Consider the following 17,649-nt stretch of genomic DNA (forward strand, 5'->3'; position numbering starts at 1 on the left):
TTTCATTTGACAATTTTTTTTTTTAAATTGGACCATTTCCCTTTGTACAGGGGGGTTTTTAACTTGAAACATATGTATAAAAAGTAGAACTTTTTCAACTTACATTTTGAAAATAATCCTGAAATATTTACAGTTATATTAAATCTTAAATTAAAGCTTATTGTAAATACTTTACTATGAAAAAAATAAAATTCGAAATATAGATTTTCTTCTTGGTGAAAATGGCTACCGCATTAAAAAATATGCTATTTTTGTTTTAAAATTCTAGGTTTTGTATTTTATTTTATTGTAAAATATCTTTCAAGTAGAATACACTGACTTTTTTGAATATTTCATAATTTAATTGTCATAAAATAAAGTTCAGAAGACATAAGAAATTAAACTTATTTAAAATTTTTTACATTTTTAAAGTCGAAAAAGTAATTTTTAAATTTGAATTAGCATAAATTGCTAATTTTNCTTATTTAAAATTGTTTACATTTTTAAAGTCGAAAAAGTAATTTTTAAATTTGAATTAGCATAAATTGCTAATTTTATCATGTGATGAAAGCGACGAATATTTGCCGAATCGGTAACACCTGTATCTTTCACGCTTAGGGTACGAGGTTCGAAACCGCCTATGGCAAATAATAGTTTGCATTTTATTTAAGTTAGAAAAAAATCTTCAAATCATTTGATTTTTATCTATTTATATTCAATAACTTCAATAAATATCAAGGATCCCATCACTATAGTCTCCCCTCGTGAGATGAAATTTCTTATTTATGTTAATATTATTTTACAATGTGTTTATTTTTGTGGCCGTGATTTATTTTTCCAATACTCACTTAACCTACTATTTTCAACGATACTTCAAATACTTACAATTCGTATTTAGTTGAAGATATTACCCTCAAAAATTGAAAAAAAATCCATTGTTCGTATAAAAAGTAGCTTAATCAGCTTTATCTATATAAGCAAGTAAAATCATTAATTTCTAATATTTTCAAATTATTTATTTTCGAATTAGGTTTGATATGATAAAAGTATTCAACTACAAAAGTCAATAATTTTACTTTGTAATTTATTAATTTTCGAACTCTATTTGTGTGTGCTACTACCAGTCTATATCATTCCAAATTTTTTCGTAACATTTTGCTATATAAATCATACGTCTAAAAAAAAATGATTTTTAGTTTCACCTGAATTTAACAATGGATGAGATAAAAATTTTACTGTAAATAGTAATTATAAAATTTCCTGACTGTATATTAATCTTAACAATACCATTTTTTTCTATTTAATGATGTCAATGTCAAACTTACCAATTGAGCTAAAAGTTATGGTAAAATAAATTTTTTTTTTTTATTATAAACATTTACAACAATCAACTTTAAACGATTAACAAAATAGGTTAAATATGTCATTTTCCTTATTTTTAACTTATTAATAATCAAATTAATATTAAATATTATATCAAATCAGTATTAATTTAAAACAATTTTTTTTGTTCTTAATTATTTTTTTTTATATGTAAAAACTATTTTTTAATAATATTAAAACTTAGAAGTTATAGAAAAAGTCTAATTGCACATTTTAAAACATCGCGAAAAGTTGATTTAGAATAGTATATTTTTGTTTCTGATGGAAGTTCCTTGTAGTCCAGTGTATAAAACTTATAACTTTGTTAATTGTTATAACTTTATCAAAAATGACCAAATCAGTATATTTTTTTTTATTTAGATGCATGTCTTTATCTATCATTTGGTTTTTTTTATAAATCTAACCCTTTACCTGCCCACAAGAGGGATTCAAAATATTAACTTTTTTTTTTTTAGTTAAAGTAAATCATTAAAATTAATTCAGTTCTGGATATTTCAATAGTAGAATCTTTTTAAATATCAAAAATTACTTAGAAATGATTACTATGATTTCTATTTAAGTGTTCTATTACGATAAAAATGCAAAAAATAATGAGTTTTTCTGATAAATTTACAATAAATAATAATTATAAAACTTTCTGACTGCATATTAATCTTAAAAATAACATTGTTTTAATTCTCATAAAATTTTCTATTTAATGATTCATTCTAGTCAACGAAGGAGTAATTTTGCAGAATAGCAGAAAAAATTCCCAACAAACTTTTTTTTTTTTTGTTTTAATTAGGCAATTGGTGGATTATTCCAAAAGCAACATCAACTCTTATTTCTTTAATTATATCATGATTAGTAGTTCTTTGATTTTAAAATATAATATATGAATATATACTAATTATAATTATTAAATTTAGTATGAAATTGATATTTAATATTGTAATTTAAACGGAGAAATTATAAAAATAATAAAGAAGTTATATTTTGCTTTACTTTTACGTGTATAAAAATTTAAAGGGCTTGATACAATAATTTTCAATAAAAACTGTTTGTTACTATAAAAAAATGCACTGGACTACAAGGAACTTTCATCAGAAGCAAAAATATACTTTTCTAAATCAAATTTTCGCGTTGTTTTCAAATCTGCAAGTAGACTATTTCTATCACTTCTAATTTTTTATATTATTACTAATTATATATATAAAATAATAATTAAAAGAAAAAAAAATTTGTTTTCAAATTATTACTGATTTGATTTTTAATATGTTAAAAATAATCAGTCCAAATTTTCAATTTTAACCTATTTTTTTGGTTCTTTAAAGTTGATGAAAAATTTTTGATAAAGATTTATGAAAGTTTATAGTAAAATAAATTGAATATATTACCATAACTTTTAGCTCAATTACAAGTTTAAAATTGACATCTAGGCCTGTCAACAAAGGAAAAATTGCGGAAAAAATTTTGTTTTTTTAAAAGTTGAATTAAAATATGTATAATGACATACTAATAGTCCTCAAGATTGGAATTGAGCTTTTTTTTTAAATCCTCGCAAAAGTTCAAAAATATGAGCTTTCTTAATTTTCTCAAAAAAAAATATTTAACTTACAAAAAAAAGTTTCGCACAAAAGTTGTTTAAAAGACAATTATAAATAAAAATATAATCTTATATTTTTTCATTTAAACAAATATTTTTCGAGTTACATTACATTTAATATGAGTAATAAAATTTATATTCCATTTTTTTCATTTTACGGTTACTTTTTATCATGTTATACTTACATTAGACACAATGTTATAAATGCATATGTGTGTATGTGTGAGTTTATTTATTTATTGTATCATTAAAGTGTAGTGTATATTGAGATACAACCGATAGAGTAGGTAATTGATTTAACGCTATATTATTTAAACCCAAATAAACGCTAAATTGTAAATTCCGAAACAACAATCATATTATGTCAATTGCCACCGGAATTTCTGGTAATATTTTTCTTTTTCTTTGCCTTAATCCCAACTACTTGGGGTCGGCCACCCTTATCCTAAGCTTCCACTTGACACGATCTCCCACATCTTCTACGCTCACATCAGCTGTCCTCAAATCGCATTCAATAGCATCCCTCCATCTCTTTTTTGGTCTTCCTCTATCTCTTCTTCCTTCAACATTCATTTCTATAACTGTTCTTACAGCTTTCGATTCTTCTTTCCTCATACCATGACTAAACAATTTAAGTCTATTTTCTCTCACCTTATCCACGATTGACGCAACACCTATACTTCCTCTTATAAGCTCGTTCCTTATCCTATATTCTCTAGTCACTCCACTCATCCAACTAAGCATTCTCATCTCTGCTACACTTATTCTCTGCTCTACTTTCTTATCAACCGCCCAACACTATTAACCATACATCATAGCTGGCCTCACAATTTCATACTAAATTTAAAAACTATAATTAGTATTTATTCATATATTATATTTTAAAATCAAAGAACTACTAATCAGGATATAATTAAAGAAATAAGAGTTCATGTTGCTTTTAAAATATTTCACCAATTTCTCTAAAGGAAACACTATCTACAGATTTGCATCGAAGCGTTTCTTATGATAGTGATTTTAATCACTGTCAGATATCATCTATACTTGTCCCATCTATGCCTCGTCCACACTATGCCTCGACCCCACTGTGCTATCGTTTTTATCAAAAAATTTAAATAAACATTTAAGAGAAATAGTTAACAAACTCATAGTGTTTAGTTACATTGTAATATACACCATTCAATCATAAATCAATTAATAGTCACTTTTAAAATCCTTCCTTCCAAAAAGAAATCTGTATATTTATTTTTTTCTAATTATAATAATTAAATATATTGTATCAACCCTAATATTATGTGTTAAAAACTATATTGATATTACTAAACAATGTCAATATGATTATTATATATTATATTCATCTGCAATAACATCTGTATTTTATGCTTATATATCAGTAAACAGTTACACTATGGGAATTAGACAATAATGATTTTTGGGGGTAAAAATATATTATAAAAAAGCAAACCCAACCCTTATTCCCTCCTGTTCATTTCGTTCTCTAGATATCGTTACGTGGATATTACAATCATCAATGTCGAAGTTCTTACGTGCTTAATTTGTAAACTAAAACTTGAATTTATGTTATTTTATTTATCATTTATTAATATTATCACTGAAGTTATTAAAACAACTGAGAAAGAAAATTATCAGGTAAATTTTTTTTAAATCCATAATAATATTTATATAGTTATTTTATGACCCTCGAATCAAAAGTAATTCTCACTATCATACTAACTCTCACTTTAATTCTCTCAACAATAAACTCTCACAATTCTATTTCTTTTTACTATTAATTTCATTAATATTAATTTTTGAGTTACGATAACTCGTTGTAGGTATAATCGATGCAATAATAATGTTTGATAAATCTTAGAGAAATGTAACCGAGCAGAAAATTATAAATTGATTTATAAAAGCCAGTTTTAAGATAATGATAGTTGTATTCAATTAATACAACTATCATTATACCTAAATAATAAATTAATCCGTAAATGGAATTTTGTTGCAGATCCTTTTAACTCGGACAATAACATTTTTGCACACATGTGGAAATAAATAAAAATGTATATTTGTGTAAAACATGGACGAATCACGAAATTTTCTATTTACTATCGAAAATACTGATAATAGCAAGTGTGAACTGCAAATTTTGTTATAACTACAAAAATTGAAGAAATAGTGGTAGTTTAAATACAGAAAGCCATTTTATGAGTTGATTGTTCAAAAACCTGTTAAATAGATATAAAAGCTATTGATGAATCAATCACTTAAATTGTATATATATTTGCTATATTTTGATTTTAATTTTTTTTTCTTTAACTAGTGTAGACATGTTTAAACGAATCATTAGTAATATATGGTATATAGCGATTGTTTAATAATGACTTACGAAATATCTTTAAAAGTATAAACATAAAATCATACTTACTTCTCAGAAATTATTAATATCTTACGTGCTATGACTTTTAAAAAATAATTTGAAAACAAAAATAATATATGAAAAAATAGTTCAATAGTCACTCTGTATATTTATATATTGTAGGGAATAAATAATTCAATTTTAATGTTTACTTATTAATATTTGTTCATAAGAAGCTTTTATAAAGACAATTATTTTTGGTATGACATTTGTTTGAAGAAAATTGTGGAAGTATAGCATCGAAGAAAAGTCAAAAAATATAAATGGTCGGTACATTGTTCTGTTATAATTAGTCATTCTGATTGTAATTATGTTTTTATTATTTTACAGAGTTATCCAGTCTTGTTGAGTTTGTGTTTGTGTTTTTTCGCTGGTAATTATTTTTTTATTGTAGAAAAGGTCACAATTTATATAAAATATACAACAAGTACTTATGATAAATTATTATTATATACAAGTAATTTTGAAAAAAACAATAACTTGTAGAGTGGTCACCCAGTGACGGGACTTTAACTAACTTTAGTAATTTAGTAAATTAAAGTGCTATTATGTCATAATTATTTCTCGGGTAATAATCATTCTTATCAAAATAAACGAATAAATATTTTAAGTTTTTTTTGTGGAGGTGATGAAATAACTTATTTTTTTAATGATAGAAATACAGTTTGAGAGTCAGCTTCTGATTTTTTTCTTCTCATAACATAACTAAACCATTTATGTCTATTTTCTCTTATCTTATCCACGATTGACGCTAGACTTATACTCCCTTTTTTGTATGTTTGTTTCTTATCCTATCTGATTTGGTTATAACTAAATATTTAATTTCAAATTATATTTATTGTTTTTGATTTTTTCTTTTACGAAGAAAATTGTACGCACTGATATGATTATAATAGAGTGTGATATTCCTAATTCAGAATACAAAAATTTAGTGGACAAGATTCATAGTTGATAATGTCTACTCACTTAAAATATAGTCGAATAGTTTAGTTTTATACGTTAAAAGTATTTAGAAATATGAATTTCATATTTCTTATTCAATCTAATAATATAATTAATCAATTATTGAATGAAATGATAGTATAAATAGAGCATATATTATATATGTGTATATATTTATTTATGTATTTTGAAAGCATATGGTATCCCAGCCGATAACCAAAAAGAAGAACGTAAGTTAATACTTAATTTATTATTTATTTCATAAAAGAATCCAAATGATATTTTTGGCTAAATTAATTAAGAACTTATTCAATCTGATGATGTAAATAATCAATTAATAAATTACATAATATTAAAGATAAAGTAATAAAAAATATATTTTTTTATTACTTCGACAAAAATATAGACATGTTTGTGGAAGTTATAAATATAAAACATAAATATCATGGAGTATCATAAAGCACATGATTATTCTCAAAATATATAAATAAAAAAATTGTTCTTGCTTTTAGTTACTTATATTTCTTGATTTATCAGCTAATAATTACCTTTTGGAATCATCTCTTATAAATTGTAAGGGTGTCAACTTTATTTCATCAAGTGGCAACGTACATAATTTACTAGCTAATTTAATGATAATGATTAAATTCATAAAATGACTGGTTGTTATCTACTAGTAATTTTCATATGTCATCATTATTTGTTAAAGAAGCTAGTAAATTATGTACGTTGCCATTTGAAAAAAATAAAGTTGACATCTCTATAAGTTATAAAGGATAATTTTAAAAACTAATTTATTGCTAATAAATCAAAAAATATATGTAATTAAAAAAAATACAATTTTTTCTTATTGTATTTATTTTACTAAAAACGGAATGGTTTATGATAAACCCATTTCTTTGTATATATTATTTTTTATGTTTTGTAAGCAGATGATATCCCAGCCGATAACCAAAATGATAAACGTAAGTTAGAAGTAAATTAGTCATTTCATATTATATTTCTGACCATTGAAATAGGTGGACATAGGGGATACGAGATCTATATTGTTATTGAGTAGGCACGAGGTGGTGCGGCGTAAGTCTCTTTTGTTGTTAGTCAGTGGTATACCAAATATCGAATGGTAAGACTTGCGTTCTGAAAGTTTTATTCGTATAAGAAATGTAAAAGTCATATCGTAAAGATACAGTTCACATTATTAGCTTAAATAGAGTGTTTTTGTTTGCTATAAAATACCGTAAGTCAACAACAGAAATGTTGAAGTTTTTCTTTACGAACAAGAGTTATACCCATTTATAGATTTTAGAAAAAGGAATGTAGTTTTCGTAATTCTGAGTACAAAATTTTAGTGGCGCAGAGTTATAGAAGATAATACTACACTTTTAAAATACGGAAGAATAGTTTGGTATGATACGTTAAAAGTATTTAGAAAAATTAATTTTATAGTATTTATTTCATAAAAATTTTATATATTTTGTAAGGTTTCAGCCAAACAGAGGGCCTACTAATTACCCACTGCCCAGGGGGAACACTGGACAGTGACCTAGTAGCCGCGCCAAACAAAATATTACTTGCTGACGGATATACTAGGTTTTGATAAAAACAAAAAAAAAGACAAATATTAATAAAAATGAGGGAAAAGTATTGAGAGAAAAATAAAAGAGGCCATGTATAATATAATAACATTTTTTCTTTTTAATTATTGAAAATTTTTAGCATATATAGTTTTAAATATATAGTCATAAGGAAAGAGAAAAACAAAAACAAAAAAGAAGAAAAAGAAAAAGAGGTGCTCTATATAACATTAATAATGGGTTTGAAAAGAGGGGTTTCATGTTGTACTTGATACTGTTGTTGATTGTAGATTGAGGAGTGACGGCCCACCACCGGCCATAGTTGCGCTTCACATCACCATCATCATCATCATCATCTCTATGTTTATTTTAATAAAAAAACGGAGGACAAAAATAATACAGCCTGGTTGACTCCAAAGTAGACGGTAGGTCGACTCGACGTTTTATTTTAGTAAAAAAAAACGGAGGACAAAAAAAAATACAAAAAACGTGGTTTTCATAGACAAATATATATATACAGAAAACACGACTTGTCTCCTCGGCAGTATAGGTGGAAAAAAAAAATCTGTTCTATTGGCCGGTGATCATGATGTCGCCGGGTGGTGCGGGTGCCAACTTTGAACTGGTTCATAGGGAGAATACAAAAGTGTAGGGATGCACTGTGTGCGGTCAACTGTCACAACAAACCGGGTACTGACCATTGGATCGGTTGATTGGTATATAAGCTAATTTTATAATTGGGACATACATAATACCTAATGCACACACTATTAACTGATAAGATTTAAATATATAAAAACTCGTATAAATTCTGCAACAATACAATTTCAATGAATAATATTCATGTTTCTTAGAGTAAAGTAATTAAGGACCACAAGATCCAGCGGTGTTTATCGTAGAAATTTCAATAAAATTTGTCTCATTTTTCTCGGTGTTGTGTGTTGGTAGAGATTGAAAAATTATTGTTGACATGTCCCCAGGTGCACTATACAGTCACAAATTCAGTATCATTTTTTTATAACGATTTATTTTTACATGTTGTGTCGTTGTAATACACATCACACGGTACGAAATGTATGATATAATTAATATAGCTCTTATAAATCAATAATTAAACGATAGCATAGTATAAATGATTAATAATATAAATGATGATTTTATATATCTATTTTGAAAGCATGTGACATTCACGGCGAAGACCAAAATGAAGAACGTAAGTTAAAACGTAATTAACTCTTTATTTTAATAAAGAATGCAAGTGTTATTTTTATTACATACTTTCATAACAATGTACATTAGTAAACAGTATATCTACATATGAAATAAAAATGTTTTGTGCAATTTAATTTTTGAATTTGAATAAATCTTTAAATAATTAATAGAGGGAGACTAGAAAGCTGTACCGATTTTTTAGTGTCTCTTCGACCTATGATTCATGTTTCATTAACTATTATTGAAGTATATTTTTCAAATTAAGAAATAAATAAGATTATAAGTGTATAAATAAATATAATTATTTATTATGTTTGAAATCATATGGTATCCCAGGCGATAATTTAAACGAAGAACGTAAGTTAAAATTTTATCGAATTTTTAAATCAATAAAAACATAATTTGGAATTTAAATGGTAAAATAAATATGAATTAAATAAACTTATTATTAAAAAAAATGTTTTTCTTTTCATCTATGCTTATAAAACTCCATAAGTAATTTTCTTTTAACTAATCATTTTTTTATCGAATAACACATCAAACGTTTGTCTCCACTTAAACCACCCACACTTAATCCTGTGTCTTGCATCCTCGTCAATACCTCTGCTTTTTTTTCAACTGATCCTGTATACTTAAAACTTTTCACCTCTCCTATCACGTCCTCAACTATTGTCACTGATCTTCTCATTTCACCTACCTTGTGTTCTCTTTTGTCAAACTCGTACACTATATACACTGTCTTTTTTTTTTTTTATTTTTTTTTTTACGCGCTTTTATTAGCCCATTAAGGGCCACAGCGGCCTCCCCAAAGGAGGAGGTTTCTTAACCATTTATACTCCATATATACACTCACATATATACACTGTCTTACTCCTACTTATTCTTAAATCCTTTTCTTCAAGAAAAGGATTTAAAGGATCTCCACACCTCTAGCCTTTGATTTATTTTCTCCTTATTTTCTCCTATTACCGATATATCGTTCGACGAACAGCATGCACCTTGGCACTTCTCCTTGTATTTCTCTAGTAATTTTATGCATCACAATAGAAATTAAGTTAAGGCTTAAATCAGTACTCTGGTGAAATCCTACTTTTACCAAAAATCTTCTGTTACTTCTCCTACGCTTTTAATCTGTTACAAGTCCCTTCATACATATATATTATATCAATGTACCTTTTCAGCACTCCTTTTCTCATTAATTTTCACTTTAAAACCGCTCTCGGTAGTCTTTCATACGCTTTCTTAAAATCTATAAATACCATTGAAAGCTTTTTCTTCTTTGCCCCAAACTTTTCTATTATTTACCTCACACAAAATAATAGCTCTATTGTTGACTTACCAGGCATAAATCCAAATTGGTTTTTAGATATCGATGTCTTATTTCTTATTCTCTTATCTATTACCTTTTCGCAAATTTTCATATTAACCTTTATGCCTCTATAATATCGACACTCCAGTATGTCTCCATTACCTTTAAATATCGCCATCACAATATTATACCTCAATTCATTTGGGATTTCCTCTTCTAATAAGATTTCATTTAAAAAATCTTTCAGCTACCTAATGCAACACCACCTAATATTTTCTATACTTTTACTGGCACTTCATGTGGTCCTACTGCTTTAACCTTTTTCATTGATGCCACAACCTCCTATACCACTTTCTCACTAATCAAATTTAACAGTGACCGTTCCACGAGATATCCTCTTTTGATGTGTTTTAATGTCACTTTTGAATACTTATCATTCAGTAATTTTTCAAAATACTCTTTCCACATTTTATTCACGCCTTCATCACTCGATAGTACCCTATTATCAAAAATTTTTATAAACCTTACATAACATTACACCTTACATGATTTTATGATCATATGAATTTAGAAAATGGAATATAGATTCCTTTTTTCCGAGTACAAAAATTTAGCGTCGATGGAGAAAATATCTAACCAATTTTATCCAAAATTCGGTATCATTTTTTATAAAGATTTATTTTTACATGTAGTATAAATGATTATACTTACTGTAATATTTGAAAGCTTTATATAATAATATATATTGTATGATATAATAAATACCATTTTAATTAAATCTATTGTTGAACGATAGTATATTGAAACGAATAAATAATTTAAAGGGGTGACGTTGCGTCGCCACACAATAAATTATTTGTAAAATCGAACTAAAGTTAAGAGGAAGCTAACAGAAACAGATAACATCAATGGTTCGTAATGGACTGACCGAAGCATCAGGTTTTATTAACAGCAACAATAATAACAAAATAAATACAGTGGTGCCTTAATACAAAAATAAAATATTACTTATCGTTTCATCCGCCTCGATTTAAATTGAGCACCGTTCTTTGAAGGGTTTCAATTGTGAAGAGTGAGCTTGAATCTGGCGATTATTCTCATTTCTTAGGATGAAGGTAACTGGAGTTAACTTTTTTTCTATCACAAATGGTCCTTCGTAGGCTGGTGTTAGTTTGTTTTTTCTAGGCCAATTGAATGGTATTTTTTTAATAACTTTATCACCTATCTCCATGTCGCAGTGGGGGTGCTTTTGATCATGTTTGGCCTTTCTTTTGAACTTTTCTTTTTCTGTCTTTTCCACAGCAATTTTTCGGGCCTGTTCCACTGTTATCTCATTCCCCCTATTTGAAGTGGCTAAGCCATAAAGTAAAAAGGCTGGACTAAACCCCGTGGTATCATGGGGTGTCTTATTGTACAAATCGACTACCTCCGGTAATAATGTATTCCATTTTCTTCGAGAATTTTCCATTTGTTTTATTTTTAGTTTTTGAATTAACGTATCATTCACCTTTTCTACCATTCCGTTTGATTGTGGGTAGTATGGAGTTACGTAAGTGTGTTTAATATTATGTTTACAAAGTAACTTTTTAAAAGAGTTGCCCGTAAAATTTCGTCCGTTATCCGTAATTAATAGAAGCAGAGATGGTATAACTTTTGAAGAAATTAACTTTTCAAAGATAGTTGTGATGGTAGACGTATCGTTCTTCGCCGTTGGAAAAGCCCATACAAATCTTGTTAAATGGTCAATGATTACTTGAATATATTGGTGTTTTGTATTAGTAGCTACCGAACCCATAATAATAGTGTCGACGCTCATTACTTCAAATGGCTTTGTAGGACTTTCTGGTGCAATGTACTGCCCTATGGTCGGCTTATTCACCCTCTTAACGAGTTGACACTGTTCACAAGAGCTAACATGATCTTTAATGTCAGGTATCATTTTTGGCCACCAATAGTCCTTTATGATCAAGTTTACCGTCTTGTTTATTCCTGGATGTCCTGCGTTCTCGTGAAAATGATGAAGTAACTTTACTTTAAATGAAGAAGGTACTACTGCTTTATCTCGTCCGTTTCTTTTTATCATCAGAAGACCGTCATTGAAAATAGGTTTTCGTATAAAACTTAAATCATTATCTGCTTGGGATTGTTTCAATTCATTATCTATAGCATTCATTACCATAGGTGCTCTTGATAACGCATCTACGTGTGCTATAGCCTTTCCCGATCTATGTTCAATATAAAAGTTTTCGCCGGACAGTTTCAATGACCACCGATAGAGTTTACCTTTCGGCTCCTTAATAGAAAATAACCATCTAAGGGCACTATGATCTGTGACAAGTTTAAACCGTTGGTAGAGGTAGCAACGAAAATGCTCTATCGCCTCTTTCACTGCATAGCATTCCAGCTCTGAAGCAGTATAGTTGGATTGATTTTTATTTAACCTTTTTGAAAAATACGCAATAACTTTTTCTTCTTTTCCTTTGCCTTGACTGATAATTGCTGATATCCCTATTTTAGAGGCGTCAGTTACCAATGTGCACGGCAATTTGGGATCAAAAATTCCTAGGACTGGCGTGGTGGTTATCTTTTCTCTTAGAGATTTAAAAGCTTCTTGAGCTTGAGCAGACCAAATGAATGGTGTATCTTTTTTTGTCAAGTCCGTAAGTGGTTTGGCAATAATTGAATAGTTTTTAACGAATCTACGATAATAACCTGTAAGACCCAGGTATCGCCTCACCTCTTTCACAGACTTAGGTATAGGAAAGTGTTGTACTGCTAGTGTCTTACCCGGTGATGGTTTCACTAAATTATATCCAATAACATGACCTAAGTATTCCACTTCTGATTTAGCGAATGAACATTTTGCAAGTCTCAACTTAATGTTTTGTGCTTTCAAGCGATTGAAAACATTTGTTAAGAGCGCCATATGCTCCTCAAACGTCTTAGAGTATATAATGAAATCATCCAAGTAATTAATACAACCTTTGTACATTAGGTCTCCTAATGTGTTTTGAATAATTCTTTGGAAAGTAGGGGCGGCATTTTTTAATCCGAATGGCATTACTAGCCATTCGTAGTGGCCCTCATTTGTTACAAATCCAGTCTTTTCAACACTAGAGGGGTCTAATTCTACATGCCAATATCCCCAAGCGATATCCAGCACAGAATAATATCTAGCATTGGATAACCTGTCAATTACGTGTGTAATTATAGGTAACGGCATTTTATCATCGATAGTTATTTGGTTTAATTTGCGAAAATCAATAACCATCCTTTTTCCGCCATCCTTTTTATCAACTAAGGAAACAGGAAATGCCCAAGGACTTACACTTTGCCTAATTAGATTCTTTTCTAATAGTTCTTTTACTTGTCTGTGAATTTCATCATAGTGAGTTTGTGGTAAACGAAACGGTCTGAGCTGTATAGGGGGATGTTCGGTAGTTATGATCTTGTGTTTTGCTATGTTTATCCGACCTATATCTGTTTCGTTTTGTGAAAATACTCCTTGATATTCTGTCAATAACTGACCGAGGATTTCATTTTCTGTGCCGTTTAAGTATGTACAGTTAAAAACTTTACGTGTTTGCGGTTGCCTTTTATAAATACGACCGGTTTTAATGTCCACTTGTAATTCAAAAATCCTACCTATATCTAAACCAATTAATAGTGGTTGAATAAAATCTTTTACTACGTGTAATACACATTTGTTTATTTCTTTTCCGATTGTTAAATTTACTTGAGTGCGGCCAATACTCCTTGTTATTCCGGTTACCTGTTTGATTATGATTGGATTACACTGATCAATGACTAGGCATAACGATTGTGCTTGTTTAAGAGATATGATGCTTATCGTTGAACCTGTGTCAATGAATCCCATTATAGGTAAACCGTTAATTAGAGTATTGATATTTATTAGCTTGAATATTGGCCGCTCCGTTAGTTTAAAGTAATTTGGTCATCCCCATCATTTCCAAAATCGGTTTGTTCGATTTGCAAATTTTGATCTTTAGTGGGACAATCCTTATGCCAGTGGAAGTAATCTTTGTTATATTTTTCTTTACAATGTTTGCAAGGTGACGGTAATTTATTTTTGTTATTAAAATATTTCTTGTCTACAGTACGTGAGTGTGATGTAGCAGGTGTAGCGGTGTGAGTACTACCAGAACGGGTTTGATAACTTTTGTGCATTTTAGTATTGTCTTTCTTATCTAAAGCCTCGGCGGTAAGAGCTATTTGAAGCCACTGCTCATAATTTCTAATTTCCCGGCCATTGAAATCATGTCTCCACTTTATCGGCAGGCCGTCCGTTAATGACACTATTATCTCCGCCTGCGATAAACTGGTGCTCATTAACAAATCTATTTTTCCATCGAAATAGCTTTGGACGTTTTCATCTAATTTTAAACGCCTCTGCATTCCTACTAACAAAGTTGAATAAATTTTCGGTCCGAAACGGGTGGTTAGCTTAGATTTTACAGTCTCCCAGGAAGATATATTGGACCCAAGTATATGTTCACCATAATACTCCAATGCTTTACCTTCTAGATAATACACCAACTTAGAAGTAGTTTCCTTAGGATAAATTGTTTCGAATATTTTCAACCAAACGTTAATTTTTATTTGGTCTCCCTCACCTTTAAACTTAGCCAGTTTTGGGTGTTGGTCGCAACTCCTCGTGTCTTCTTTCGACATCTTGACCTATCTTATTTATATTTGGTACCACCAACTTTTTATATTTTTCTATTCTAGATACGGCGTGCTCTGGAACAAATTGATACTTTTTTGTAGCAGTGTTACTCGCCGCTAGCTGTATCGCCTGAGCTTTTTGCAAAATATTAGTTGCCTTATCGAAATGAGATTTCGCTTCAAAACAAATCCGCTCCGTCGTTGCTGGTGTACTTGGATCTTGAGATTTTATTGATCTGTCTAAACCTTTTCTAAACTCTTCTCGTGCTTTTTTAAAAAGTCGACTTGCTGTTTTTTGCAAAGATTTAGCATGCGATGGGTTAGGTGTTGAATTTAGAATACTACGCACCTTGTAGTCATCCGAAATCCGTTTCCTACGCTGAGCCCGTTTAAATGATTTAGATTTTTGTGCTTCCAGATTGCTTCCTTGTAGGTGACCGACTGCGCCAAATGAAACGAATAAATAATTTAAAGGGGTGACGTTGCGTCGCCACACAATAAATTATTTGTAAAATCGAACTAAAGTTAAGAGGAAGCTAACAGAAACAGATAACATCAATGGTTCGTAATGGACTGACCGAAGCATCAGGTTTTATTAACAGCAACAATAATAACAAAATAAATACAGTGGTGCCTTAATACAAAAATAAAATATTACTTATCGTTTCAATATTATACATGATAATATTTTATATATAAATATTTATTTATTTATTTTGAAAGCATGTGTTATATATGACTTAATTAACTCTTTATTTTAAAAAAGAATCCAAGTGTTATTTGTGGCTAAATGAATCATTATTAATTAATAATTTATTATATCTGATGATGTAAATAATATATTATTGAATAATATCATAGTAAAAAGAAATATAATTTTGAATTTAAATTGTAGAGTAACTATGTCCTATTACAAGAAAAAAAAAACGATTTTATAAGAAAATTACTTAGTGTGCTCCGACTTTGTAAATATTTTTTCAAACGAAATTACTCGGTCAAGGAATCCGGGAAAATTATTGGCGAAGGTCGAACAATTTTGCTACTCGTCCGCGCACATTTAACATTTCGACCCTATTTGACAAAAACCCTCACTGACACCAGCGTTTTAAAACTTAATGTATGAAATTTTTCTGAGACCCGCCCAGAAACGGGATCAATTTCCGAGATATCAAAAAAAAAAAATTTCAATCTGTTAATTTTTTAACGTTATACAAGGTTTTTTTTTGTGCTTGCGCAGAGTTTTTATTAGGATACGATTTTGAGTGTGCACATTGTAATATATTTTGTATATTTTATGAATCAATGTTTGATAATTATATATAAATTTCATCTCGGTTATATGGATGAACATACATTATTAGGACTGTATGGTCTACTATTAATCTTATTTATTTCTTACATGATATATCAGTCTATGTGTTTGATTTATATTATATATATTTATTTATGTATTTACAAAGCTTATGATATTCAAGGCGATGACCGAAATGCAGATCGTAAGTTAAAACTTAATTAACTTTTTATATTATTAATTATTAATTTAGTATTTAATGAAAATTTATTATGAATAAGTCAAGTGATAATTTGGCAAAAGAGTCATTGTGTAGCTAAGTTATCGTAGTGTTAAAATTCCAAAACTATTTTTTCTACTTCATAATTTTGTATAGAAAAATGTGTTATCGTGTCAAACTGAAACATCAATATTTTTAGAGACATGTTCCGTCTGTTGGGACAATTATCCAGATACACCAATAGGAGTCTGTACACATAAATTTTGCAAAGGTTGTATAGATACTTGGAAATTTGATAAGAGAAGCTACCGTTGTCCTTTATGCAATTTTGTATACGATAATCCTGACATTCAAGCAGGTATATTAATAATATTTTGAAATATAATGATAAATTTTATAACTATTTATTTTTATTGCAAGACCTAAGTATTGATTTTATATATTGTATAGTTAAATTTTGTATTAACATTTTCTGCTTAATTTAGTATCATAGACAGTTCAAAGAAGGCACTGGAGGCTACTATAATATTTGGGGTGTTATCTTGGTATTTATTTTGTTAATTTTTTTACGATATTTTTTATTGTAAAAATGAATTTTTGTATACGGAATAACCTTTAGCTTCGATTCATAGCTTATACGGTATTATACCAAGATGTGTTTATTACTTATTTCTTAATTTTTGTGTCTTTTTTTTTGTTATATTGCCTTAAGGCACTTTTTTTGAAACGATTATAAACCTTAAATAGTACAATAAAATATTATTTATGAATATACAAAGTATACTTATTAATAAATATTTATATACAGGGTGGCCCACCACTCACTGACAACTTAAATAACTTTTGATCCAGTTAATATTTTTAGCTGATTTTTTTTTTAAATAATAGTTATACGTTAGGTCTATAGCTATATCTCAATAATTAATTTTTTTACATTTTATTAAAAATATTAATTATTTTTAAATTTTAAATAAAATGTAAAAAAAAAATCTAAGATAGCTATTTTGTAGAGTAGAATTTAAGAAAAATTTTAGTAAAAAAATATCTTA

The 17,649-nt window shown here is 28.4% G+C and overlaps 1 protein-coding gene across 5 annotated transcripts in view; it reads left to right on the plus strand.

The window, feature by feature from the left end:
* Positions 1 to 5,552: 5,552 nt before the first annotated feature.
* Positions 5,553 to 17,649, plus strand: part of LOC126908780 (peroxisome biogenesis factor 10-like) — a 19,559-nt gene continuing 7,462 nt past the window's right edge. Inside the window, exons 1-8 of one of the 5 annotated variants that reach the window (XM_050691064.1) lie at positions 5,553 to 5,632; positions 5,697 to 5,739; positions 6,503 to 6,538; positions 7,241 to 7,273; positions 9,060 to 9,095; positions 9,431 to 9,451; positions 16,565 to 16,585; positions 16,800 to 16,958. In XM_050691064.1, coding sequence (XP_050547021.1) covers positions 5,630 to 5,632; positions 5,697 to 5,739; positions 6,503 to 6,538; positions 7,241 to 7,273; positions 9,060 to 9,095; positions 9,431 to 9,451; positions 16,565 to 16,585; positions 16,800 to 16,958 — 352 coding nt within the window. In that variant the 5' untranslated portion in view covers positions 5,553 to 5,629. Of the gene's footprint in view, positions 5,633 to 5,696; positions 5,740 to 6,502; positions 6,539 to 7,240; positions 7,274 to 9,059; positions 9,108 to 9,430; positions 9,452 to 16,549; positions 16,586 to 16,799; positions 16,959 to 17,649 lie in introns of all 5 variants that reach the window. The other 4 variants (XM_050691063.1, XM_050691066.1, XM_050691067.1 and 1 more) reach the window with 4 other exon arrangements.

The sequence above is a fragment of the Daktulosphaira vitifoliae genome, unplaced genomic scaffold (assembly GCF_025091365.1).
Source record: "Daktulosphaira vitifoliae isolate Bord-2020 unplaced genomic scaffold, ASM2509136v1 Scaffold_7, whole genome shotgun sequence".
NCBI lineage: Eukaryota > Metazoa > Arthropoda > Insecta > Hemiptera > Phylloxeridae > Daktulosphaira > Daktulosphaira vitifoliae.